Below are 26,998 nucleotides of genomic sequence, written 5' to 3'. Positions count from 1 at the left end.
GAGGGGACATCGTGTCTCATGGTTGGGTCACTCCTGTGGTCCTCTGTGCATTGGCTGCTCCAGGCAGAAATATCCTTGAGGCTTGGTGGTCCAGGATGCGGTTCTCTCTCTCTCAGTTTGCTCCCGTGTGGTCTGGGTAGAGGCCTGTAACACTTTACAGGAGTAGAAAGCCCCATCTTTCTTCATCGGAGCAGCTGGTGTCAAACTGCTGTCTTGTCGGATCACAGCCCGGTGCATAACCACTATGCCACCAGGGCTCCTCGGTTACTGTGGTTAGGTGCCATCAAATCAATTCCAATTCATAGTGACCCTGAGTACAATGAAACAAAACACTGCCGGTCCTATGCCACCCTCAGAATTGTTATGTTTGAGCCCATTATTGCTGTCATTGTTCGGTCCCTCTTACTGAAGGTCATCTCTTTTCTGTTGACCCTCTACCGAGCATGATGCCCTCCCCAAGGACTAGTCCCTTCTGATAACCTATCCCAAGTACTTGAGACTACATATAGCCATCCTTGATTCTAAGGAGTGTTTGACTTTACTTCTTCCAAGACAGATTGGTTCGCTCTTCTGACAGATCCTGATCTATTCAGTATTTGTTGCCAGCATCACAATCAAGTGGACCAGTTCTCCGGTCTTCCTTATTTATTGTCCAGCAAAAAATAAAAATCTGGGATTGTGCCTATATTATATACATCAATTTTATGTGATGGCACCATAATTTGACCCAAATGATGCAGCAAATCTCCACTAGATAACATAATGCCTGGTGTTTGAGAGTAAAGCGATCAGTGATTGAGTAATCACCTCTGTCTTAGATATGCCGTAGTAAGCTGTGCATTACGCTATTGCCCCATCCAGTTCTTGTAACCCTGGTGGCACAGTGGTTAAGCTCTAGGTTGCTACTCAAAAGACCACCGTTCAAGCCTACTAGCAACCCCGTGGGGCAGAAGACTGGGCAGTCTGATGGCCTCACAGATCATGGGTCAGCTCTACTCTGTGCGACAGAACTGTTGTGACGCAAAATTGATGGCACACACACACCGCCGGACACTATTCCGATCCTTATTCTGTGTTCTATGTAATGTTATAACTGACCCAATGATTTCTAGGTTATACTAATGTTTTTACTATTTTATACCACCCACCCACCCCGTCCCCATCTCATGGAGATAATATTGTGATACTCCAAAAATAATCACATCTCAAGTGGACAGATTCTATTATTTATAAGATTTCATAGACACGTGATCTGCTATTTGGGGCTTGAATTCCCAATGTCTGTGCCAGGAATTCAAGGCACAGTCGATGGCAAGGTAACAGTTCCGATGGGGCCTCGTTGTGTGCCGCACCCTCAGTTTACATGTTAGGTTTTGTCTTTTTCTCCCTGAGCAGAGCACAGAATGTGCCGAGAAACACTACTGTTATTAGAGCCCATCAAGTCGGTATGACATATAGCGACCCTGTGCACCACAGAACGCCACGCCGCCGGCTCCTGCGCCGTCCGGTCCATTGTTGTCATGCGCAGCCCCTGCGTCAAACCACCTCGTTGAGGGTCTTCCTGTTTTCATTACCCTCCCCTTTCCCAGGGACGGATCTCGCCTCATCCCACGTCCGAGTACGTGAGACCAAGTCGTGCTGACCTCACTTGTAAGGAACATCCTGCCTGTCCACTGTTGGTTATCTCCCAAGACAAACCACAGCCATCGAGTTGTTCCCAACTCAGAACAACCCTGTGGGACAGTGCAGACTCCTGAGAGTGTCTGAGGCTGTAAATCTGTTGGTTTTTTTCTCCTGGACAGCATTTGGTGACTTTGAACTGCAGACCTTGAGCAGTAGCAGCAAGCCCACAGGGTCGCCATTGCTTCTTCGAGGTGAGGTCAGTGGTTATAGACCCACTGGCACCACTATCTCAAACGGGTCCTTTTCAAAAATCTCAGCGAGTCATGTGTTGTTAATTGAAAGATCATTTGATTGGGGGCTCTCACAACTCTCATAACAATCCGTACATCAGTTGTATCAGGCATATTTGTACATACGTTGCCGTCATTCTTTTCTAGACACTTTCTGTTGAGCCCTTGGTATCAGCTCCTCTTTTTTCCCTCCCTCCCCCACTTCGTGAGCCCTCGATAAATGATAAAGTATTATTTTCATATCTTACACCAACTGCGGCCTCCCTTCCCCCAGGGTTTCTGCTGTTCGTCCCCCAGGAGGGGGTGTGTGTTATGTGTCAATCATGTGGATCAGTTCCCCCTTCCTCCCCTCCCCTCCTCTCCCCACCTTCCCCCTATCCTTCTGGTATATATCCTAGATCATCCAGACTCAAAGATCTTCATATTACCTTCAAAGACGCAGCTCATTGAAAAGAAGTAACAGCACACTGAACAAGAAAGTGCTCTAGTTGCTTTTATTTTGGACCTTCCCACTACAGGACAGTTGAGGAGTTTTTCTGAAGGATGCGCTTCTCCATTGTGTTCTTTCTTAACGCACCGCCGATGACCAAGGAGCTCTGCAGGCACAAGCCATTGAGTCACGGAAAGGTTGGTAGTTCGGGCTCACCCAGTGGCCCCAGGGGAGAACCATGTGGCAATCTTATTTCTGTAAAGACTGCAGAATTAACTTGAAGGCACCTGGCAACATCAGCTGTTTGATAACAGAGAGGTACAATGTACTATAATGACTATGGTTCTCCCTGAAAATGCCACTAATTCTTGATAATTGAGAAAAGGGGAGAGACCATTAATATCCAAGCATACCCAAACTAGGGAAAGGCTTCCAATTTAAAGCCTATTAGACCTGTTTTTCTAAGTAAAAATCATTTGTAATTTTCACAAGACCTCCACAAATAGATGCTAAGTACTTAGAAACTAGATTAAGGAAACCAAATATGAATAAAACATTCCTTTGTTTTATCGATGCCTTTGAAATAGGACAAAAGGAATAATGTTCACTCAGGTTTACCAATTTGTCACAAATTCTGAGGGGAGGCTTTGTTTGCATTACTTTAAAAGGTCAACCCCTCTGAGAGAAGGTGGAGTTGCCGCTCAGATGGTTTTCTCCAGCCAAGAATGAGTTCTGTTCTGTAGACTTTATATCGTCAGAGACCAGGAGTGATTGTCCCAGTCTTGGTCTCTGGGGCACTTGACTGAGTTGTCGCTTTATCCTGAAGTTATTCCCTTGAAGTTCTCTACCCCTCGCCTCTTGCTTTTCGCTGTGCTCTATTCTCGTCATTGACATTTTTCTCTGACAAAGTCTTCATAGACCTCTCTGTCACCATCACATTCAAAATCCTGTTGTCCCGGGGCGCGGGGGGTGGGGGTGTCTTCACCTCTTCCTGGACATCTCCAGCGGATTGGGGGGAGTGGTTTGAATGGGAACGCTCCACGCGCTTACCCACCGTGAGTTCCCAACACAAGAGGTGGCTGTGGGCCTTGCCAGCGTGGTGTTCCACCCTCCTTTCACTGGTCAGGGACGTGAAGGAGCAGTAACTGCCCAAGTTTGCACAGTTGGTAATGGGAGCGTCGGTTTTGCTCCCACTTTACAGACGTAGTTTAAGAGAGGAGATGAACTATCCATTCAAAGTGCCATTGTGCTGACAATTGGTAATGGATCGAAAATTCACTTTTAAATTAGTAGCTGAGTGGTACTCCAGATTATTGGTACATAAACAACACTATTTTCTTACTACCTTGGTACAGGTTTAAAGTATGTGACTTTGTTCTTATACTTGCATCACATATATCTTTACCCCTCACCCCAATTTACCCCACTATCATTTATTTATCAAATGTAAAGACATTTTAATTATTAAAAACAAGGAAATTGTAATTGACCTAAGGAAAGCACAACAAAGAATGAAGCTATGCTTTCTTCCCTATCTTTCAAAAGGGTGTTGTGATGCTTTGTTTTGTTTTTTAATAAGCGAATTTTTATTTCTTCTGGAACCCAGTTTTTACTAGTCTGAAAAATCGCAGGTGCGGCCTGTAGGACTAAGCTGATTTTGTTCTCATTATCTCGCACACCAATGGCGTACAGGACATGCGTAAGTCCCTCCTGTCCAGGTGATTCAGATAGGTAAGGACCCTATAGGACAGGGTGGAACTGCCCTGTGGACTTCGGAGAAGCGCGCTCTCTCCGGGAGGACAGAGCCTCCTCGTTCTCCTGCAGAGCAGCTGGGGGCTTCAAACTGCTGCCCGAGTAGGTAGCAACCGCATCACCAGGAAAAGTTGTGGGGAAAATTTTAATCCTATTTTTCCACAAACTTTTTGAAACCCACTTATATTGTGTGCATTCTCTATTGAGTGAAGCCCAAACTAACTAGTTTTGGTTTTAAACTTGTTCTTTGCCCAGAAATGTTACAAAGAGAAGTTACCGATCATGTGTATGTGAATGACACTAAAATCATGTTTTTCAGACTCTCTAAGCTTATAGATTTTGTGGTGTGCTTCATGCCAAGTGTGTCAAGGCCAAGGAAAACACTGTGGATCACAACGGTCTCTTGCACAACCGACCAGGGCCCGAGTACCAAACAGGATAAACATGTTTTTCCGTTGTGCACGGGGTCCATCAGAAGCCCACCGCCATCCTTACGGCAGCTAACAGCGAGAGCCCACTGGGGGGCTTATTGAAAGAGCCTTGGGGAGCTTATTGAAAAGATAAAATGATATTAAAACCATCTAAATCCATGTGGCAGAACAAGAAAGTGCAAATCCAATCTGGGAGCCATCCGTAACATCCGACTCTCTCAGCCTTCCCATCTAGTCTGTCAGTAAGCTGTGTAGTTATTCCTCGGCCTAATTAGTTTGTAAATCCACCCCTTTAACGCTCTTCTTCACCACTCTCAGCCTATTCCTTTGCCCAGAACATCGCAAAAGCTACATTTCTGAGCTCCTCCATAGTGGTTATGCATGGGGCTGCAATCTACATGGCTGGTAGTTCAAAACCACCAGCAGCTCCATGGGAGAAAGACTGGGCTTTCTACTTCGGTAAACAGTTACATTCTTGGACACCCACAGCGGATTGCTGTGAATCAGCATTGACGTGATGGCAGTGGGTGACTGTGCCTCACAAACATGCACATTAGGCCAAGCGTGATCTTTTAGGAGACACAGTTCTTAATTTCCACTTACCTCCCAACCCCAGCTAAAAACACATCCGTGGCTCCCCACTGGTCTGAGGTTAATGAAAATCGAAACTTCCCCGTGGCTTACAGGAACTTGCCTGGTATCACACTGTGCACCCCTCAGGGTGGCTAAGTCCCAGTCTGCTAAGCTCCTCTCATTGTCTCGGATGTTCTTCAATCCTCTTCTCAGGCACCTTACACATTCTGGTCCAGCCTGCCTACTCACCTTGTAACACACTTTCTTCACACCTTAGTTGAGTCACAGCTCCCTCAGAACATCATTTCCTGAACTTTCTGACTGCATGGAACCCACCATTTCCATTCTTGTGCAATTAGAGCAAGGCCCAGGTTTTCTGGACTCTGACATTTTTGTAGTGTGGAGACCCTTGTGATGAAAAAGAACACAAAGTTAAAGATACAAAAGTAGGCTCGGGGCCTTGGAAGGGGCCTGTACATGCTAGACCTGTCCCTGCCTGCTCCTCTTCTTGGTGGCTCTTATCTAATTTGATTTCTATATGCAACTATATATTTATTTATTTCCTAATATGTTTATTTATTTCCCTAGATTGTGTACTCTGTGAGAAAGGAAATGACTCTGAATTTCCCAAGGACTTAGCATAGTGTTAGCACTTGTGTTTACCGCATATATTCATCAACGGGGAGGAAAAGTGAGTGAATAATTTAATGAATATTTAGCCTAAGATAACCAGCTAATACCTGTCCTGACAATATAAAATGTAGTTGAACTTCTTAGAAGTCAATGGCTTTTTATATGTTTATCAAAAGACAAGCAAGCTTCCCTTAGTTTTCAGCAGTAAAGAGCATTTGTAAGATATTGTTAGGTGCTATCAAGTTCATTTTGGCTCACATTGAGACCCCCCCATCCAACAGAATTGATCTAACCCATAGTGTTTCATAGGCAGCTAGGATGGTGAGACTATCTCACATGCTTTAGACATGTTGTCAGGAGGAACCATTCTCTGGGAAAGCACGTCATGCTGGATAAAGTAGAGTTGTTGTTGTTGTTGTTGTTGTTGTTAGGTGCCATCCAGTTGGTTCCAACTCACAGGAACCCTATGGACAACAGAACACAACATTGCCAAGTCCTGCTTCATCCTCACTACCTTTCTTAGATCTGAGCCCCTGGATACGTCATCCCCATCCTCGCTTCCAAGGGGCATTCTGGCAGTACTGCTTCCAAGATGGGTTTGTTGTTGTTTTGGCAGCCCTTGGTACTTTCAATATTCTTCACCAGCACTACAATTCAAATGCACTGATTCTTCTTCAACGTCTTCCTTATTCAGTGTCCAACTTTCACATGCATATAAGGCAACTAAAAAGATCATGGCTTGGGCTAGGTGCATTTTAGTCCTTAAAGTCACATCCTTGTTTTTCAATACTTTTAGGAGGTCTTATGCAACTGATTTGCCCAGTACATCTTTGAAAGCTAGACTATTTCTTCCATGTACACTCGTGGTGGATCCAAGCAAGATGATAATATTTGACAGCTTCCACTTTTCCTCCATTCATCATGATGCTATGTATTGGTCCAGTTGTGAGTGTTTGGGTTTTCTTTACATTGAGTTGTCATTGCTTAGTGAAGGCTGAAATCCTTGATCTTCATCAGGAAGTGCTTTAAATCCTTCTCACTTTCAACACACAAGGTGGTATCATCTGCATATTGCAGATTGTTAACAAGCCTTCCTCCAATCCTGATGTCAATTTCTTATTCATATTGTCCAGCTTTTTAGATTATTAGCTCAGCATACAGATTGAATAAGAATAGCGAGAAGCTACAACCCTGACACACACCTTTCTTTATTTTAACCCAAACAGTAGTACCTTGTTCTTTTCTTCCAACTGCCTCTTGATCTTTGTACAGGTTATTTCCCCATGAGCATAATGAAGTGTTTTGGAATTTCTGTTCTTCATAAGGCTAGCCATAGTTTGTCATGATCCACACAGTCAAATGCCTTGGCCTAGTCAATAAAGCACAAGTACACATCTTTCTGGTGTTCTCAGCTATCAGCCAAGATTTATCCAATATCAGCAATAATATCCCTTATTCTATGCCCTCTTCTGAATCCAGCCTGAATTTCTGGCAGCTCTTTGTCAATGTACTACTACAACTGTTGTTGAATGATCTTCAACATAATTGTACTGCCATGTGATATCAATGAAATTGTTTGATAATTTCCAAATCCTATTGGGTCACCATTCTTTAGAAGGGGTACATATATCTGCATCTTTTCCAGTCAGTTGGCCAAGTCGTGGCCAAATTTCTTGGCATAGACTAGCGAGTGCCTCTAGTGCTGAAATATCTCCCTTGGTATTCCATCCATTCCTGGAGGCTTGTTTTGAGCAAATGCCTTAAGTGTAGCTGGGACTTCTTCCTTTAGTATTTTGTTCTTGATCATATGCTACTTCCTGAAATGGTGCAGTGCTTTTTGGTACAGTGACGCTGTATTCTTTCCATCTTCTTTTGACGCTTCCTGTATTGTCCAATAATTTTCCCATAGAATCTCAATTTTGCAACTCAACGCTTTCTTTTTTTTTCTTTTCTTTTAGGTCTTTGAGTCTTTAGTTCCTTGTACTGAGCTTGTTCTTCCCTTTTGGCTTCTACATCTAGGCTTTTGTCTGACAATGATCTGCTAGTCCTAACGTTTTCAGTGGCTCTTTTCTCTAAAGTGGACAGCCTAGTCCTCCTTCGGCATCTGGCCTCAGGCTGGAATCTCTGCTGAAACTATTCACTTTGCTGGCCTTTGAAATACCAGTGACATCCAGCATCACAGCAGTGCAAAAGCCACCACACATGACAAACCGACAGACAGGGGGAGTGGGGGATAAAGTAGAGGGCCAGTTCAAGAGGAAGACCCTCAAGGAGATGGATTGAGGTAATGACCGTGGCAATGACTCCAACATTATGATAGTTGTTCGGATCGGGCAAGGTTTTGTTTGTTTTACTTAGGGTCACTATGAGTTGGAACTAATTCATCCCACACAATAGCAACTACTTTATGGGGGCAGGTTACCAAGTCTTTCTCCCACAGAGTCACTGGGTGGGTTTGAACCATAACTTTTCAGGTAACCAGCTAAGTGCTTAACCGTTGTGCTACTGGAACTCATGAAGATTTTCTTATCACGTTCTTTATAGAAAACACCTCCTTCAACGTAGTGAGTAATAACACAGCTAACTTTTATTGAGCTCTTGCTCTGAGCAGCACTTTGGCACAGTGCTCTCATAGAAATGTTTAATGACACCAGTCAACTGTACACAGAGTTAGGTGGGGCATTCACCACTAACTTGGGATTTCCTTTAGTCAAAACGCCTGCTTCCACCACCTGTGTGGGAGGGCAGGACACGGAGAAGGAAGGGCTGGTGCACTGGCAGCTTCTTCATCTCCATTCTGGTAGCTCCTTGCTCCTTGGCCTTTTATGTTACCTGCTTATGTGCAGGGCCAGTACTTGTTTGCCTCTGCCCCAGAGTTGACTGACTTCTCACCTGTCCTGCCCCAGGGATCAGATCTGGGGAAGGTGTGCCCAGGCTCACCTTTATCCATTGGTCTTCCTGTAGAATGTTTGATGGTGAGCCAAGCTGCATACAGATGGCCTATCCTAATGAGTTAGCTTCAGAGTAACCTGTTACAAAGTGACGTGTCCTGCTGCCCATCTGGACATTAAAGAATGCTTGTCGGAGATGATCATTTTGACTCGGGAGCAATGAATTCCGACCTTTCCTCGCTGGCAGTCTGGCTCACAGCTTCAGTGTCTCCTGAGCCCTCTCCTGGAATGCTGGGATAGGTCTGGGTGAATCATTCCATTAATAAACGTTTATTAGGTGCCTAACCTCTGCCATGCCCTGGAGACATACAGATCAAAGAAATCATCTTCCCATCAAGGAAGGAATTCAAATCCAGGTGAGAAGAAAGAGAAAGGAGACTGACATGACCAAACGTTTACAGGTCAGCCAGTATCAGGAATGCTCGCTGTTTGACTTGTGCATTCCTAGTCCCCCTCCAGAGGCTCATCAGGCTCAAAGCGACTGCGGAGGACAGGGTAGAACTGCCTGTGTGTGTGACAGATCCTGTAACTCTTTAGCAGACAGCCTCATCTTTCTCCCACGGAATGGCGGTAGTTTCAAACTGCGGACCTTGCAGCCCTCAGCCCAATGCATACTCCACCAAAGGCTAAGATTTCCCTTAAAAAAAAAAAAGGAATATATATCTATAATCAGTGTCTGAGTATCTTTCTCTCTTATCTGAGTATCTTCCTCTCTTACTTTTTACTCCTTTCTGAAGAGTATTAATCACTCTGGGGAGGCACACTTTCCAACTGTTACCACACCAGGAAAAAGCGGGCTCCCATCTGTCCCTATTCAAAGCAGACAGCCATAGGATCAGAAGGGCTATCTGTCCCAGAAGACATTTGGAAGAGAAGGTGGCAAACTTCCTGGGATTCTGGATCGACCCTTTAATACAGTTCCTCATCTTGTGGTGAGCCCCCTAACCATAAAATTATTTTCGTTGCTACTCCATAACTGTAATTGTGCTACTGTTATGAATTGGGCGACCCCTGTGAAGGGGTCACTTGACCCCAAAGGGGTCACAACCCACAGGTTGAGAACCGCTGAACTAGAGTATTTTGCATATTTATACTTTTCACGTTCACACTAACCTCATTTTGATAACTTAGAGGTCTATTTAAAAGGAAATTAAAAAATAGTTAAGCAATAATTTAAGCTTAGCCCTTTTCCCCAACTTTGCATCTGAAACAGTGATTTATCAGGTAACCAAGCAATTCCTTGAAGAATCTGAATTTTCAATGACTGATTTGAATGTGCTGTCTGTGTGTATGTGTTCGTGCGTATATTGAGTGTTGGAGGAGAGTTACTTGTAGTGATCATATTTTTTATTTCTTTCAACAAAGGATTTGAAAATGTATCACTCACTTTCCCTCAGGTGGTCTCCCATGTGCCCAGTTGTTGAGGACGAAACATGGTACCACTGCCAGGTGCCTTCATGTCAGTTAGGGTCAGAGTCGCCCTGCACTCCATAGGGTTTGCTAGTGCAAACCTTTTTTTATTTATTTGGAAATAGGTTGCCAGGACTTTTTTCTGAGGCACTTCTTGTAGACTCAGCAGCCGACCACATTAGCTGTTGGCATCACCCAGGGACAAAATGGTAAGAAGCACATTATTTCAAGCCCTGTGTTTCGAGATGGGAGCTATTCCACTGGCTGACACTGAAGACAGGTACTCAGCTGCAGGCAGGTACTTCCTGCAGGCCGTACTTCCCAGCTCAGGCCCTGATTTCTACTCCATGGCGTACCCATCAAATGTGTTCGCTGTACCGTGTCAGATTACCCAGTGAAGGAGGTAAACACGGGCTTCCTTGCATTTACGTAGTTATCTGCAGTGAGCAATTTCACGTTTTCCCGCCACATCAAAGATTCTGCTTCCAGCTATGGCTAGCATCGGTGTCTCCCCAACCAAGCGCACGGCGCTTCCTACAAATTAAACCTCTTTTCAAACATACAAACCCAAATGGGACGGAGTGTCCTACCAAGTCACACATTATGTCTAGGCTGATTTGTAACCCATGTGACACTGTGAAGCCTATGCTTAACTTGTTTATTGGGTGACCCACCCTGGCTACTAATAGTGGACTAAAATAAAAATTTTTTGTAATTTCCATTGTACGTAATTTCTCTAAAGTGTATGTACCTTTGCATTTGCTATGTTATTCTGCCTCAAATATATTCCGTACCCTTCCTACCCCCCCCCCATTCTACCCCTCCTTCCAGTCTCAGCTGTAAAGCCGCCTCTTCTGTGAAACCGTTCCTAATTCCCATGCACAGTTTGGACTGCTCTGTGTGTGCCTCACTTAACCTTCCTTCCTCATTTTCTGACTGCTGTAATTGCTGTCCCCACTAGACCAGGAGACCCTCGGGGGCAAGGTCTACCCTGCGTCATCTCCACACGCTCCTCCAGGGGGCGTGCCACGTGACCGCTGGGTGAATGTCCTGAAAGGTTGCAGTGGGAAGGTGGTGATTCCATCATGTCATCACGCTGTCTCCCCCGAGTCCAGGGCACCAGGGAGACGCTCTCTCCTTTACTGCCAACCTTTAGTTCATGGGTGGCACATTCGTTGGGAAACTGCATGAGAGAGATCGGTAACAGTTTGGTGCTGAAAGATTCTGTTAGCTCTCCCATCTATTAGCTTGGGGAGGTCATGTAAGCCTTTTTTTGCCCCAGGTTTCTTCATATGCTTGGAGAAGAATAGTTTATAACTCACCGGGTTGTCGGGGATCGATGGAGATCTTATACAGGTACCTGGTTTACAAACACGAGAGGTCAAGAAGAAAGCGACTTAGTTAGAGTCTAGAAGAAAGAACACAGGCTGTTAGCCTGAAGGGGGTTTTAAATGGAGATGCATCACTCATTAGTGGACTAACCTTTCACCATTTAATTTCCCGGAGCCTGTTCCTTGACGTGACAAAGGCAGGTAAGAGCATGTTGTCGGCCTATGTACCGCTGTGAGGGTTAAATGGACGTGGGCTGTGCTTCACGTGTGCTCTGTCTGTGCACGTTCAACTGTTAGCAGACAACGTGCGCACATTTCAGACTCAGAGCTCGCCATTCTCTGCCGCTTGTGCCCCAGGGAGAAGAAGCTGGCGCAGGAAAGACAGGGCCGCCCTGGCCTGTGCCCCCAGTCAGGCTGGCCAGGCCCCCGGGCAGGGAGATGCACACAGCTTGTTGTCACAGCACATTTCTCTGGCAGCTGTGTCTGCCGCCGATTCCTATTCCCATTTCTATTTGAAGCTTTACTGAAACGTACATTCCCCTGCCTCTGAACGCCCCCGCAAAAGCACGTAGCTTAAATCAGTGGTGCTCAAACTTCCTCATGCCACGACTCTTTAATACAGTTCCTCATGTGTGGTGACCCCCAACCATGAAATTATTTTCAATCCTACTTCATAACTGTAATCTTGCTACTGTTATGAATCGTAATGTAAATATCTGATATACCGGATGTATTTTCACTGTTACAAATTGAACATAATGAAAGTCTAGTGATGAATCACAGAAACAATATGTTAATTATATATTGTGAAATATTTATTTCTAATTAAAAATAAATGAAATTTTGTCTTGAAGCATGGTGTAGCATGGGTAACAGTCTTAATATAACACCAGTAAACTACTTTGCTATATTTTGCGACAGTATGTGTAAATAGTCAACGTCAGTGTGAAGGTTGAGATAGCTGCTTTCTCACAGGATCAGAAATTCTTGGGGCAGTCTTGGCAAGAGCACAACGAAGATCATCTTCCACAACAAGTCTACTTCTTTAGACTTGATAACCAATAAACTGGAAAACCCTGTTTCACAAAGATATGTTGTTGGAAATGGAAGAAGAAGGTGCAACACAGCCTCAGACAGAACAGGATATGACTGCAAACACTTGATCCAGAATGTTGTAACTGGCATTGTAGAGAAATCACTTCTCGCTGCATCGCTGTTAATAAGTTCAATGAACTCCTCTTGTGCTGTCTCAGGAACATCTTCAACTCTGACTGTGAATGGGCTTCTGGCAAGTGCAAATGGAGTGTGACGTTGATTTGGAAAGCACAATGAAATTTCGTACAAGTGTTCTTTCACAGAAATTATCTTGATCCTTTTGTCTGGTTCAATGTCATGTTGCTCAAAGAGAGCAGATAAGGTAGGCAACATGTAAATTCTATTTTCATCCAATTTTTTTTGCCAAAGATGATTTGGAGTGATTGGATCTTTCAGACAAATCAAGGCATGTTGCATTTGGTCCTTGCAGTGATAAATTCAACTCTTTCAAAATGGCCAAAATGTCTACCAAGTTAGCTATTTTCTGTAGTTCACTTTTATCGGTGAAAAGTGCTTCAAACTGCGGTCTTGCTTTCTGATTTAAACACGTTTTGAATTCATCACTAGCTCAAAAACACGTTTTAAAACTTTCCTCTCGACAACCATCTCACTTGAGTGTGAAATAGCAGAGCATTATTCGGCGCATCCAACTCGCTGCACAGTTGCAAAAAGTCGACTGTTTAAAGTGCTCGCCTTTACAAAACCAACAGAGCTTAAGACACTTTTCATTACTTCTTGTAACTCTTGTAGCAGCATCTTTGTTGCTAATATTTGCCGATGAATCATACAGTGAGTTCCCCTGACTTTTAGTGACTCATTCAGTACCAAACGTTGAAATCCAGATTAACATCCTAGCATAGCTGGAGCACCAAGCTGGAGCACCATCTGTGAAAACACCACAAACCTTTTCCAAAGAGATCTTATGCTCTTTCAGAAATGAACCAACTGTGTCAAATACATCATGTGCAGTAATTATCTTCTGAAGAGGTTTGCAAAAAAAAGAACCTCATTTTTAAAGTCGCCATCATTAAGATTCCTCACATAAACCAGTAACTGTTTTTTGCAATGTCTGTTGATTCATCAACCTGGATGCTAACTATTGGAAGTAGAGCAGGTTTAATTTCCTGGATTACCTGATCAAGAATATCAGCAGACATGTCATCTATTCTTCTGTGGACATTGTCGTTAGACAAGGAAATTGCATTCAATTTCATAACAAACTTGTCTCTGATCATAGCTTGCACTATGTCTTTGGCTGCTGACAACAGTAAATCCTCAGCAATGGTGTGAGGTTTCATAGTTCTGGCGATTCTGAGTGCCACCAAAGCTTCAACAGCTGCTACATTTTGGTTGTGGTACTTGCCACCAATGTCAAGTCTGGCTTTCTTGAGTCCATCAGCTTTGCTTCTAAAATAGTTGGTATCTTTTCCGGCGAAGCTCAGATGCTTGTGATCAAAATGGCGTTTTAGTTTGTTCAGCTTCATAGATTCAACTGATAGAACTTCACAACAAATAACACATAGCAGTTTTTCAATTCCTGCTGCAATTATTGCAGTAAAACCCTACTGTGAAAAATCCTCACTATATTTTATTTTCTTCTCTACATGATCCATTGTCATGGGATGGCTTGCTAATGAAAATAATATATAACAATCACTTTAATAATACAAAAGATGATACATGGCATAGTTCAGTCAATACAATTCATTAAAGTTTCCTATGATTTACCATTCTCTGTGTTGGTTTTTTTTGCATACTTGTCACTATCACAAGGGGGCAGTATTCATATCAACCACAGCTGAATGTAAAAAGACCCATCAGCATCCAGATTAAGTTCCCATAGTACAGATTTTTTTTTGCAGTAGTTGATGATTTTACAGTATATGATTTTACATTTACCCAGTAATTATAATTCATGAAGTGTCATTTTACCTCCAATATTGCTGCTTTCAACAAAGCAGCTGCTTTCTACACCGAAGCTTCTCTCTATACATGTGTGACTGGTCTGCATAAGTACATTATGGCACCAACCCCATCACCTGTACCTGCATTTGTATGAGGTGTATGTGATGGGGTTAGCGTGATGATGTCAACACGCCAGGTACCCTATGTGGGAATATCTGCATGTGAGCAGACGCCTGGAGACAGATAGAGGAGCGGTGTCTCGGTTCCTAAGACCATCGTAATTATGTGTTTTCTGATGGTCTTAGGTGATCCCTGTGAAAGGGTCATTCGACCCCAAAAGGGGTCAGAACTTATAGGTTGAAAACTGGTGGCTTAAATGTTGACATCACATTTTATGAACTAAAACACCCGTGTAAGCAAGGTAGACATGATCGCTGGCCTCCTGTAACTTACACTCTCATGTGTGGTCAGCCCAGTAAGCCATCCGTTCTGCCCCAGTTTCGGGGTGTGGGTGTGGGGCGAGGATGGGGAGTGCAGCATGCTCTGGGAGGGCAAAGAAGCACCTCCCAAAGACACCTTCCTGGAAAGGCAATATCTACCCAGAACCCAGACAGCAAGTCAAGCAGGGGGATAAGGAGAAGTTTTCCAGGCAGAGGAAACAGTGCGTAGGAGGGGCTGCACACAGGGTGAATGGGGCTTGTTGAACAAACAGAGAGGCAGTATCAATAGAGACCACAGGGCCTAGAGAGTAGAGATAGTAGGGTAGGGTGTGATAACCATTGGCATCACCTGGTAACTGGTTTGTTTACTTTTTTTTTTAAAGAAAACAAAAGCTCTACCTAAGACTTCCTAAATTAGAAATTTGAGAGGGCGGGGGTGGTGAAGCAGCCCTGATCTAGGTTTTCACAAGCCCTGCAAGGGATCCTGATACAAGCAAGAGTTCGAGAGTCGATCACCGTTGTCAGCCCTTATACTCAGGGCAGGCTGGGGAGCATCAGCAGCACATGAGCGTTTGAAAGCACTCAACTCAGGCCCCTGCCCAAAGCCCCGTCAGAACCGACATTCTCCAAAGCTTCTCCTCATCAGGGTTTGGGAAGCACTGTTCTAAACCACATGGAGGGTAAACTTTCGTTTTAAGGTTGGGGGCAGGGGTGGGGTGGGGGTGGGTTGTCCCAGGGAGGGAGCATAGAAAGTTAAGGATGGAGTGTAATAAGGCATAAGAAACCTGACTTGCTACAATGACGATTCCCAAGGTGGAGTGGGTGGCTCTTCTGGAGGCGACAGATACCTTGCACTTGGCCAAAGTCCCCAGAGGGCCAATGGAAGGTTAAGAGTGGCATGAAGACTTTCTGAAGAAGATTCCCCACATGCTCCTGGAGATGGGCGGGTTGGAGGGCACCCCGCATTGGCCCGCAGTTCGGAAGGCTCTTCCCCAACAGTCTTGGCATCCCCAACATGCTGCTGAATGATGAGGAAACCGAGGCTTAAGCGTGGCAGGCCTTCGATTCCATTCCATGACCTTATAGTAACTCTGTTCTTGGCTCTTCTATGCGCCTGCCTGCCTGTCTAGTGTGTCCTTAAGCTCGATAGTGTGTGTGTGTGTGTGTGTGTGTGTGTGTGTGTGTGTGTGTGTTTATGTATTTCTCATTAAAAGTTCAAAACCAATAATAATAATTAAGGTCACAGCCAACTCTATTGGTACAGTAGCTTTTAAAATTTGCTTCTCTCAGGACCCTCCCTCCGATCTAAACATCCTGGCTTCTCCCGAGACCATTGTAGCTGTTTGAAGAGTCAAGAAAAATCTTCCTGGAAAGAAGGGTTGTGTGGGACAGTTCCATCTCCTTTCCTCATGAAGATGGCCCTTTAAAACCCTGGCCCCGCGGTGTCACCATTCAGACCCTTTGCCAGGAACAACCAAATCCTCCAGCTTCTAGCATGCAGTGAGAGTAAATTCTGTGGTCTGATCCTGTGACTTGGAGCTGTGTTTTGTGCATTCTCCCGAGGGCGCTGACGCCTCAAGTGACAGACGTCACATGGTGGAGCTGTTTCTCACGTAGTTGGCGTATTATACATTCCCAAACCTTTCGTCCTGCTTAGGTTCCCAAACTGCTCACAGAAGCAGGATGCCCACAAGTGCCGGAGCGCAGGCTGGAAGGGGTTCCGGTGGGCGTGGGTTATTTCCTGCTTTGCCTACAAGGCTTTCTCTTCTTCAAGTTTTTCCTCATGTCCTTGGTAATGTTCTACCGAGATTAGATACTAATCACCTCATACCTCAGCTCTGAGATGTGGGGAGGCAACCTCTAGCAATTTTCATATGATTCAAGTTCAATTTAGTACTTTAGGTAGGTTACAGGGAGACTAGGCTTGGGCTTTCCTAAAAATTCAAGAGAGGGTTTATTTACAGAAACACTACAGATTTGAGAATTACTACTGCAATTTAAAAGCTATGATTTATATGTTATCAAGACACATTATATACATGTTCTGTACAGGACTAAGTATGGGAGAGGGTTAAAAAAAAATGTAATCCTTGTGACTTACTTAAAACAGAGAACAGAGTCGTAGCACTAATGCCACCACTCTGCTTTCTCATCCAAGGGTGACACTGTGTTATACTGGGCCCAGAGTTGGCCTAGAATCCTTTGCAACAGAACACTCCTCACAACTTTTATAGTAGATGAAAATCTGTCTGCCCTAGCTTTTTAAAAATATAGGTGTATTCCCAGTACTTTGGATGCTTGTCTGACCTTTTTATTGTTTACTACTTTTATTTTGTAAAATAAATCATTTGAACATCAGGCCCCTAGAACGTCTCAGACACCAGAATGCGGTGCGGTTGCTTTTCAAACAGAGAAGCTGTAACTTTGAAATTCAAGGGGATCAACATTTGGTTCAAGTACGTGATTACAAAACCCCATGCCCATCACCACATTATAAACTTTATGTTTTTCTCGGGTACTTCCTGCACGGTTGTCCTGGTACTTTATTATTTGTGTAAAAAGGTTTGAGACACTAAGGCTACCCATCAGCTCTTAGGGAGTGTTGACCACATTTTTCGATGCTGCAAGGTCACCTGCTTTGTAGACCTCAGAGGTCTTGTTGGTCCTGCCTTACTCCGAAGTGGCTTCATACCCACTTGTACCTCTGGTTCTCTTTGTCCCACACCTTTTGTGGGGGCAGCACCAAAGATCAGAGTTTCAGCTGCCTACATGTATATGGGTAAATCCCACATGTGTTTTCTCATTTTCCTCTCAAACTCTTAAGCGCTAAATCTGTGGCTTAAAACTCCATGGGCCATTTCCACTAGGGTAATAAGAATGAACAGAAATTAAATGTTTCCGTGGGGCCAGCATATATGTGCGAGTTTTGCCTGCATGATTTAACCTTTCAAACAATTTTCAGAAGTTGCCCTCACATGGTACAGGTGGGAATGTAAGGCTTGGAGAATCACACTAGTAGGAAGTACCATTAGTCCGTGTACCAAAGTGTGTCTGGTACATGGGCAAACTATAGTTGAAGGGTATTTTCAGCCTATTCAGCTTTGGCTTACACAATATTGAAGTCATCCTGTACCCTGACCCGAAAACTTCACTATTAACGTAAAGTAGTCCCCAACAAATTCCAATTTGTTCTCATATCCTCACGCAAGAGCCAAGAAGCTACAAGTCCCATCACTTCTCTTAAATAGCTCTCAAATCATCCTTCTGGTCTATTCTGTTCCTTTGTAATGTCTATTATTATGCCTTACCTAGAACACAGCTCTCATTCCCCATCATGTTGTTTTCTCAATTGAAGTAGAAACTGAAAACTACAATGTCACTGTAGCTTATGCACTACATACATCACTCTTAGGAACCAAGATAGGGCCTGGATGAGCCAGCTTTATTTAGTTTGGAGCACACGGAAGGTCCTCTCATTTACTGGTTTCCCTTGCATCTTTGTAATGATGCCTTTTGTTTGCTTGTCTTCTAGGAATGTTTACCCTTGCGGAAGTTGCTTCACTTAATGACATTCAGCCAACGTACCGAATCCTGAAACCATGGTGGGACGTGTTTATGGATTACCTGGCTGTCGTTATGTTGATGGTAGCCATCTTTGCAGGAACCATGCAACTTACCAAAGATCAGGTGGTCTGCTTGCCCGTGTTGCCATCTCCTGTAAGTTCAAAGGCACACACACCTCCAGGAAATGCCGACGTCACCACCGACATCCCGAAGATAGAAGCAGCCACTGACCAAGACGGGCAGGCGATAAGTGACATTTCCATTGGCACACCTGCTGTGACACCAGACGTACCTCTCAGAGTTACATATCCTCACACTGATCCCACAGTTCCCAGCCAGGAGGCAAAGAAAGAAAAGAGAGACCCAACAGGCCGAAAAACAAACTTGGATTTTCAGCAATATGTATTTATTAATCAGATGTGCTACCACCTGGCCCTTCCCTGGTATTCTAAATACTTCCCGTACCTTGCTCTTATACATACTATTATCCTCATGGTCAGTAGCAACTTTTGGTTCAAATATCCCAAAACATGCTCCAAGGTCGAACATTTTGTCTCGATTCTAGGGAAGTGCTTCGAATCTCCTTGGACTACTAAAGCGTTGTCTGAGACGGCGTGTGAAGACTCAGAGGAAAACAAACAGAGAATAACAGGTGCCCAAACACTCCCAAAACACGTGTCTACCAGCAGCGACGAGGGGAGCCCCAGTGCCAGCACCCCGATGATCCAGAAAACGGGCTTCAAGTTTTCGGCAGAGAAGCCTGTGATCGAAGTCCCCAGCATGACCATCCTGGACAAAAAAGACGGGGAGCAGGCCAAAGCCCTGTTTGAGAAGGTGAGGAAGTTCCGAGCCCACGTGGAAGACAGTGACTTGATCTATAAGCTCTATGTGGTCCAGACGGTCATCAAGACCGCCAAATTCATCTTTATCCTCTGCTACACGGCCAACTTTGTCAACGCCATCAGCTTTGAACACGTCTGCAAGCCGAAAGTTGAGCATCTGACTGGGTATGAGGTCTTTGAGTGCACCCATAACATGGCTTACATGTTGAAGAAGCTCCTCATTAGTTACATCTCCATCATTTGTGTGTATGGGTTCATCTGCCTCTACACGCTCTTCTGGTTATTCCGGATCCCGTTGAAGGAATATTCGTTTGAGAAGGTCCGTGAAGAGAGCAGTTTCAGTGACATCCCAGACGTCAAAAACGATTTCGCCTTCCTTCTACACATGGTGGACCAGTACGACCAGCTGTACTCCAAGCGCTTTGGGGTGTTCTTGTCCGAAGTCAGTGAGAACAAACTTAGGGAGATTAGTCTGAACCACGAGTGGACATTCGAGAAGCTCAGACAGCACGTGTCCCGCAACGCCCAGGACAAGCAGGAGCTCCATCTCTTTATGCTGTCGGGCGTGCCCGACGCGGTCTTTGACCTCACTGACCTGGACGTGTTAAAGCTGGAGCTGATCCCGGAAGCTAAGATCCCGGCTAAGATTTCGCAGATGACTAACCTCCAAGAGCTTCACCTGTGCCACTGCCCGGCAAAAGTTGAACAGACTGCTTTCAGCTTTCTCCGCGATCACTTGAGATGCCTTCATGTGAAGTTCACGGACGTGGCCGAAATCCCGGCCTGGGTGTATTTGCTCAAAAACCTCCGCGAGTTGTACTTGATAGGCAACTTGAACTCTGAAAACAATAAGATGATAGGGCTCGAGTCTCTCCGAGAGCTGAGGCATCTGAAGATTCTCCACGTGAAGAGCAATTTGACCAAAGTCCCCTCCAACATCACGGATGTGGCGCCACATCTTACAAAGTTAGTCATTCATAACGACGGTACTAAACTCTTGGTACTGAACAGCCTTAAGAAAATGATGAATGTCGCTGAACTAGAACTCCAGAACTGTGAGCTAGAGAGAATCCCCCACGCTATCTTCAGCCTTTCTAATTTACAGGAGCTGGATTTAAAATCAAATAGCATACGCACAATTGAGGAAATCATCAGTTTCCAGCACTTAAAAAGACTGACTTGTTTAAAATTATGGCATAATAAAATTGTCACCATCCCTCCCTCCATTACCCACGTCAAAAACCTGGAGTCACTTTATTTCTCTAACAACAAGCTCGAATCCTTACCAGTGGCAGTGTGTAGTTTACAGAAACTCCGATGCTTAGATGTGAGCTACAACAACATTTCCATGATTCCAATAGAAATAGGATTGCTTCAGAACCTGCAGCATTTGCATATCACGGGGAACAAAGTGGACGTTCTGCCAAAACAATTGTTTAAGTGCGTGAAGTTGAGGACTTTGAATCTGGGGCAAAACTGCATCACCTCCCTCCCAGACAAAATTGGTCAGCTGTCCCAGCTGACTCAGCTGGAGCTGAAGGGCAACTGCCTGGACCGCCTGCCAGCCCAGCTGGGCCAGTGTCGAATGCTCAAGAAAAGCGGGCTTGTTGTGGAAGATCACCTTTTTGACACCCTGCCACTTGAAGTCAAAGAAGCATTGAATCAAGACACAAATGTTCCCTTTGTGAATGGGATTTAAACTGAGATTAATCCGCACACACCCATGTGCAGGAACAACTTCCTAGATTGCAAATGCTCACGTACCAGTTATTGCAAGATAATGCATTTTAGGAGTAGATACACCTTTAAAAATAAAACAGATGATACATAGAAGGCTGATAGAAGACGTGACTGAATGTTCGATGTGCGTAGTGTTTTAAGTCATTCATTTCCAAATCTTCCTTTCTTTTTCTTTTCATTTTTGTTTTGTTTTATTTTGTTTTCTCTTTGGGGGAAAGGGAAAGAAAATTATAATCACTAATCTCGGTTTCTTTTTAAATTGTTTGTAACTTGGATGCTGCCGCTACTGAATGTTTACAAATTGCTTGCCTGCTACAGTAAATGATTAAATCGACATTTTCTTACTATACCACCTATTTTGGGGGTGTCTTGATTTCCTGAGGCTATTTCGGTGCCATCCGCTTTTGACTTAGGCCATGAAAGTCACACCAGCTTGGGACTTGTAAATTTGAATTTGCTGAAATAGGGAGTTTTTCCCTTGTTTTCAATTTAAAGGACTTAAAATAAGTGCGTCTTATTAGATTGCTAGTGTTGCTGCTACTACTGCTGCTATTGCTGAAACTAGCTTTTACAGTCTTAAAATGGATTCCCTGGCAGGACAAATAGTTAGCACACTGACTTTGAACTACAAGGGTGGAGGTTCAAGTCTGCCCAGAGCCATCTTGGGGGTGGGGGGGAAGCTGCCATTGGAAACCCTATGGAGCCCAGTTCTTCTCTGATACCCAGGGGTCACCATGAGTCGGAGTTGCCGTGACGACTTGATGGCTACTGGTAGTGGGGGGCACTCTCAACGGCCTAGAATACAGCAAAGATGTGTGAACTGTTCATGGCTTTGATTTCTTCTTGAAAGGCCAATAGTAACCAGGAAAAAAGCCAAAATAACAGTCCTTAATGATAACTGTTTCTGTTATCAGGAGTCCTAATTAGATGGTACACTTTTTCGACCAATAATATAGAGTGGACAATAAATGGCCATTTAAAAAATAATCATAAATTTGTCCTAATTAGAACCAAAATAAAATGGTTGGTGACTCCATGATGAACAGCCTTCTAGTATCACCATTTGAGAGGTCCCACGAAGATCAAAGCAGTCGGCAGCTTTTCTATCCCTTTTCCCTTATTGGTGGCCTGGTGGGAAGAGATAGAGCCCACAGTTCATCAAGGTGGAAAACGCTGTTCAGTGACAGACCATATCCCCAGTGTGTGTGCCTCCAGGTGGGTCATGTCTAGGGACATGCTAACAGAACGCACCGTGTAAAGATAACATCGTCCTCCTCTATCTAACTTAAAAAGGAAGTGTCAAAATCCATCTCATGTGCTTACACTCCTTGCCACCTGGTTAGGTATTTGTTGGCAGGTGTTTCACGGACCTTCTGTGGAAGCATTTGGATTTTTGTTTGTTTGTTTTTCCTGTACAAAGAGAAGCACTTGACATTCTGGGTGAAGCAGTAGCTTCTCCATACAAGACTGGACCCATCCGTGTGCAAACCCTCTTGTCGCTCCTTAGCTGGAAAGATGCTGCAGAGAATATGGGGGAACTCGCCTCCTGAGGGGACAGACCTGCCTGCCTGAAGTGACGGTGACTCTGACCCTTGGGAGAGCTTGTTATCCTTCAAGGATTATCACCAATAGAACAGGTTGCAACCACTGTGGCCGAATTAAGAACTGGGCCCAGCGCCAGCATCCTGGCCTTTCTTCCTCCTAAAAGAGTTGGGGGTAGGAGCTAGCTTATAAAAGCCCAAGTTTGGAAAATGGGAGAGAACAATTAACAAAGTGTTGATTCACGCCTGTAACGCGTCCACGGATACATCTTCCATCTGCTTTGTGTCCAGCCAGCATAGGAACGGGGAGTCAACGTGGGGAAAAGTCGCAGCTCTGAACTCTGCTTTGGGCTTTATAGCAAAGGGGAGAAGAAAAGCCTTAATTATGCAGAGCGTTACCTTTATAAATAAGGTGTGAGTGAACCCTGTTGGGGACGGGAATGGGGAGCACATGCCCTTGGGAGGAGGCTCAGGGAAGGCTCAGTGTCATAGCCCTACCTGTAACCCCTCCTGCACTTTGCCCTCCCAGCCTCATGGGGCCCTGCTCTCCCTGCGCAGCAAAGCCCACCTGACATTAGTACAGCATTTTCCGAAGGCCACGCCGCGTGTCTTCTTTTTGTGGTAAACAGGTCAGATCGAAGGACCTTGGTTTGTGGATGGAAAGCTTGCCTGCCTTTCTTCAAACAACAAGCGTGTATTGTTTGTGAAGGGCAAACACGGGAGGACTCTCACTGGTCACCTTGGTGGTCAGAGTCAAGCTGCTCCATAGGAGCCGGGGTCTGCGGCACTCCACAGCAGGGCTGCCCATCGGCAACCATTCCCCATGCCATGCTTGAGACCCAGGCCCTTTGCAGCAAACACCTTTTAAAAAACAAAACAAAAAAAAGAGTTTCCATTGACTTCATCCATCCGTAATGATTTCCTTGCACTCTAAAAGTGTTCACGGTCAATTTCTTTAAATGCCACTCCATGGCACTGTGTGTGAATACCAGCTTACTCTTTTAAAAAGAAGCTTCCTAAGGAATGTTGATGCATTGGGCAGGCTTTAAATATGCTGGGCCCTGGAGTCTCGAGCAAAGCACAGATGGGAAAGCGGTGGGCCCAAAGGTACTGGCGCCCACATGGCCTCCTGAGTTTCAGTTGGCATTGAATGCAGCAGACGTGAAGGAACACAACCTAGTTTCAGTGTAAGCGTTTTGACAAGCACTGTGCCATCTGAAGGAAATTATTTTAATTGAAAAGTGTCTAATCACGTCTGGGAAAGACTCACAAAGTCTGAGAGAACCTGCTTCACTTCCGACTGTTTGCTTTCAAGGATTCCGAGGAGGGGAAGGTAAAATCGTCACCGGGACCTCCTTCGGCATGGAGATTGGGAAATGGAATGGTAGACAGGAAGAGTTGGGGGTCTCAAAAGGTTTACTCTTGACTACCCACCTCTGCTTGGTGGTTGAAACCTACCCAGTGGTACCACGGAAGAAAGGCCTGGTGCTCTGCTTCCATAAAGATGACAGCCCAGAAAACCCTGTGGAGAGGTTCCGCTCACACCTGGGGTCCCTGTGAGTCAGAATCTACTTGATGTCAAAAGACTTCACTCCACCTACCTCCTGGACCATGGTGGGGGTTTGGAGGCTTTTCATGTGTGAGGAGAGATTGTCTCTAGTCATTTCCCTGTACTTCCACCGGGAGCCAAGTTATCCAAGTTGCTGAGGACAGCAAACTCCAGAGTGCCCTTGAGCCGACCCCCACAGTTGTTTCCATTCACCTTGCTGAAGAAAAGCCAGAAGGCTGCCTGGCTAGGATTGCTGGCAGCACTTGCGTCAGTAATTCATTCTAATAAAATGGTCCCTTTATCAACTGAATCCCCAAACAAAGACTGCATTAACACAAAGCCCCTTTCATGGAAAGGAGAAGGGGAGTGGACAAGAACAAACCCCTGGAACACAGCTTTCACATGTCCTCCAACTTGTGACTGTGGCATAAAGAAGTGGCCCCATCTGGTCCGACCCAGCGGTGGCTCTCTTACAGCTCTCTTTGAACAAGTTCTCCCCAGGGTGGTGTCTATAGGGAGTAGGAAGGCTCATGCTGCCGATGAGCAGCAAGCTGCCAACCACCTCTCCAGTCTGGACAAGCCTGAGACCAATGTGGTCAAAATCTGGGGACTAAGCCCCTGGACTCACAAATCTTAAAATCAGAAGAGTCACTGCACTGCCTTTATGCTTCTGCTCTGCAAGCCCAGTGCACACACTGGTCCAGGTAAGCAGCCCCCATCCATGGGAATGCACTGCATCCCCTGAGTCAGTCCTGAATGATTTCCTGTCTCAGACTCATGACCCCCCCCTTCCCACTGCTGGGGGACCCAGACCACAGAGACAGTCCCACCTCTGCCTGTTGTCACCGGAAGATAATTTGCCCCAAAGAGTCCAGGCTCATGCCGCATTTGAATCCTGCCCCTGCCTCAACTGTGCAGCTTAACCTCTCTCAGCCTCAGTTTCTCTATCCAGAAGAGAATTAAGCAGTGTCTACAACCTGGGTGTTTGCTTTTCTTGTGTGTGAGTGAGTGAGTGTGTGTGTGTGTGTGTGTGTGTAAGATTGAGGTACTACATTTAGAGTCCAGTGACTGGCAGATAGTGAGCACTCAATAACATTCACTAGAATTTTTATCCCAGACTCTGACAAAGACCACCTTCTCCAATTCTCTCTTTTCTTGACAATAGAATGTTTCATTGTGTACCTGACAATACAGAATACAATACATTTCCTAGCCTTACTTGGGAGTAGATATGGCCATGTGGCTACATTCTAGCTAGGAGAGTGAGTGAGAATGGAGTGGCGTGTGTAGAATCTGAGTGGGTCCCTCGAGAGAGGGACACTCCGTCCCCATCCCCCATTTCTACAGGTGAGCTTGCAGACAGCGATGAGACAGGCACAGACTGTGCAGACCCAGGTCACAAACCAGGCATGGCACTGCAGCCCAACTGAAGGAGCCTGTGCCCTGTGGGAAAAGAAAGTTCTCTTTGCTTTGAGCCACTGGACGCACCGGTGGCGGAGTGACGTCTGAGTTGGGATGCCAATCCAAGATCAGCTATTCAAAACTGCCCACTGCTCCGAAGGAGAAAGATAAAACTTTCTATTCCCATCGAGGGATATGGTCTTGGAAAATCACAGGGACAGTTCTACCCTGACCTAGGGTCACTCTGAGTGGGAATCCATTCGATGGCAGTGGGTATGCTTGGTTGTTGCTTTTGGAATGCATGCAGCCAAAGTCCTAGGGGGCATTGTTGGATAAGTGTTGGGCTTCTCACCACAAGGTCAGTGATTCAGACCCACCACTTGTTCTGTGGGAGAAAGATGAGGCTATAGAGAGCAAGAGCCTTGGGAAACCCTGGAGAGAGTCACCATGAGTTGGGATTGCCTCGATGGCCTTGGGATGGGCTCATACCCACCAGCAGGCTTCAAGGCCCTGCTGCTCAGGACCCGTGTTGGACAGCAGCAGCCTCACCTGGGAGCTTTTAGAAAGACCCATCCACCAGGAGTCACAGTCTGTACTTTGAAGAAAATCGACAGTAAGCACCAAGGAGAGGCAGCAGTCGATAGAAGATATGGAAATAATTTATCATTTATCAAGGAAGGGTTCACGAGGGTAGTGGGGAGGGAGGGCAAAAAAAGCTGATACCAAGGGCTCAATAGAAAGCAAATGTCTTGAAAATGATGGCAGCATCTGTACAAATATGATTGATGCAATTGATGTACAGATTGCTATAAAAGCCTCCCAATAAAATGATCTTTTAATAAAAAAGAGAAGGAAATAGACAGGAGGTTCCGAGGCACATTGGACTTGGAGGATCATTGCCCGTACCACTTACAAGAGGGATCAGCTGCGCCTGGTCACGAGCTCCGTGTTGCTACCACCACTGGGTTCTGCCTGCTCGGCCTCTTTTGCTAGGCGACAATGGAGAGTCACTGGTGCTGGTGGCGTATGCTGTTAATCCTGCCATTCAGAGGACCCACAAGAAAGCAGGATGGCTGGCAGACGGCCGCTGTCAACTGGTTGAAGAGGTCGAGGTCATATATGGCACCCTCCAAGGAGCCCGAGGCTTTGAAGGTCCTCTCCACGTGGTCCGCAGTTTGAAACCACCAGCAATTCCAAGACAGAAAGGCTGGGCTTGCTACTCCATAAATTTACAGTCTGGGAAGCCCACTGGGGGTCGCTATGCATCAGCATGGACTGGATGCCAGTAAGTTTGGTTATAACTGCCCCAAGGGCATGTGCAGTCATGCTAAGCCTAGGGACACCCCTGGCATGCCCATTCCATGAGTTAACCTTCAGGCTATGACTGCGTGAGCTGCTCAGAACTCAGTCAGCCATGAGAAGCATGCCCATTCTGAGCCTTTTCAGAATGCCCCCAGGAAACTGCCAAATAACCCAGCATGAAAATTAGCTGGAGTA

The 26,998-nt window shown here is 45.3% G+C and overlaps 1 protein-coding gene across 2 annotated transcripts in view; it reads left to right on the top strand.

Annotated features, from left to right (window-relative positions):
• LRRC8D (leucine rich repeat containing 8 VRAC subunit D) overlaps window positions 1-21,359 on the top strand; it is a 143,641-nt gene extending 122,282 nt beyond the window's left edge. For both annotated transcript variants that reach the window (XM_004699271.2, XM_045292144.1), the window contains exon 3: window positions 18,397-21,359. In XM_004699271.2, coding sequence (XP_004699328.1) covers window positions 18,399-20,969 — 2,571 coding nt within the window. In that variant the 5' untranslated portion in view covers window positions 18,397-18,398 and the 3' untranslated portion in view covers window positions 20,970-21,359. The remainder of the gene's footprint in view (window positions 1-18,396) is intronic.
• The last annotated feature ends 5,639 nt before the right edge of the window (window positions 21,360-26,998 follow it).

The sequence above is a fragment of the Echinops telfairi genome, unplaced genomic scaffold (genome assembly GCF_000313985.2).
Source record: "Echinops telfairi isolate 266 unplaced genomic scaffold, ASM31398v2 ScPeMD7_443;HRSCAF=831, whole genome shotgun sequence".
NCBI classification, from domain to species: domain Eukaryota; kingdom Metazoa; phylum Chordata; class Mammalia; order Afrosoricida; family Tenrecidae; genus Echinops; species Echinops telfairi.
This window is presented reverse-complemented; position numbering and strand designations above follow the sequence as displayed.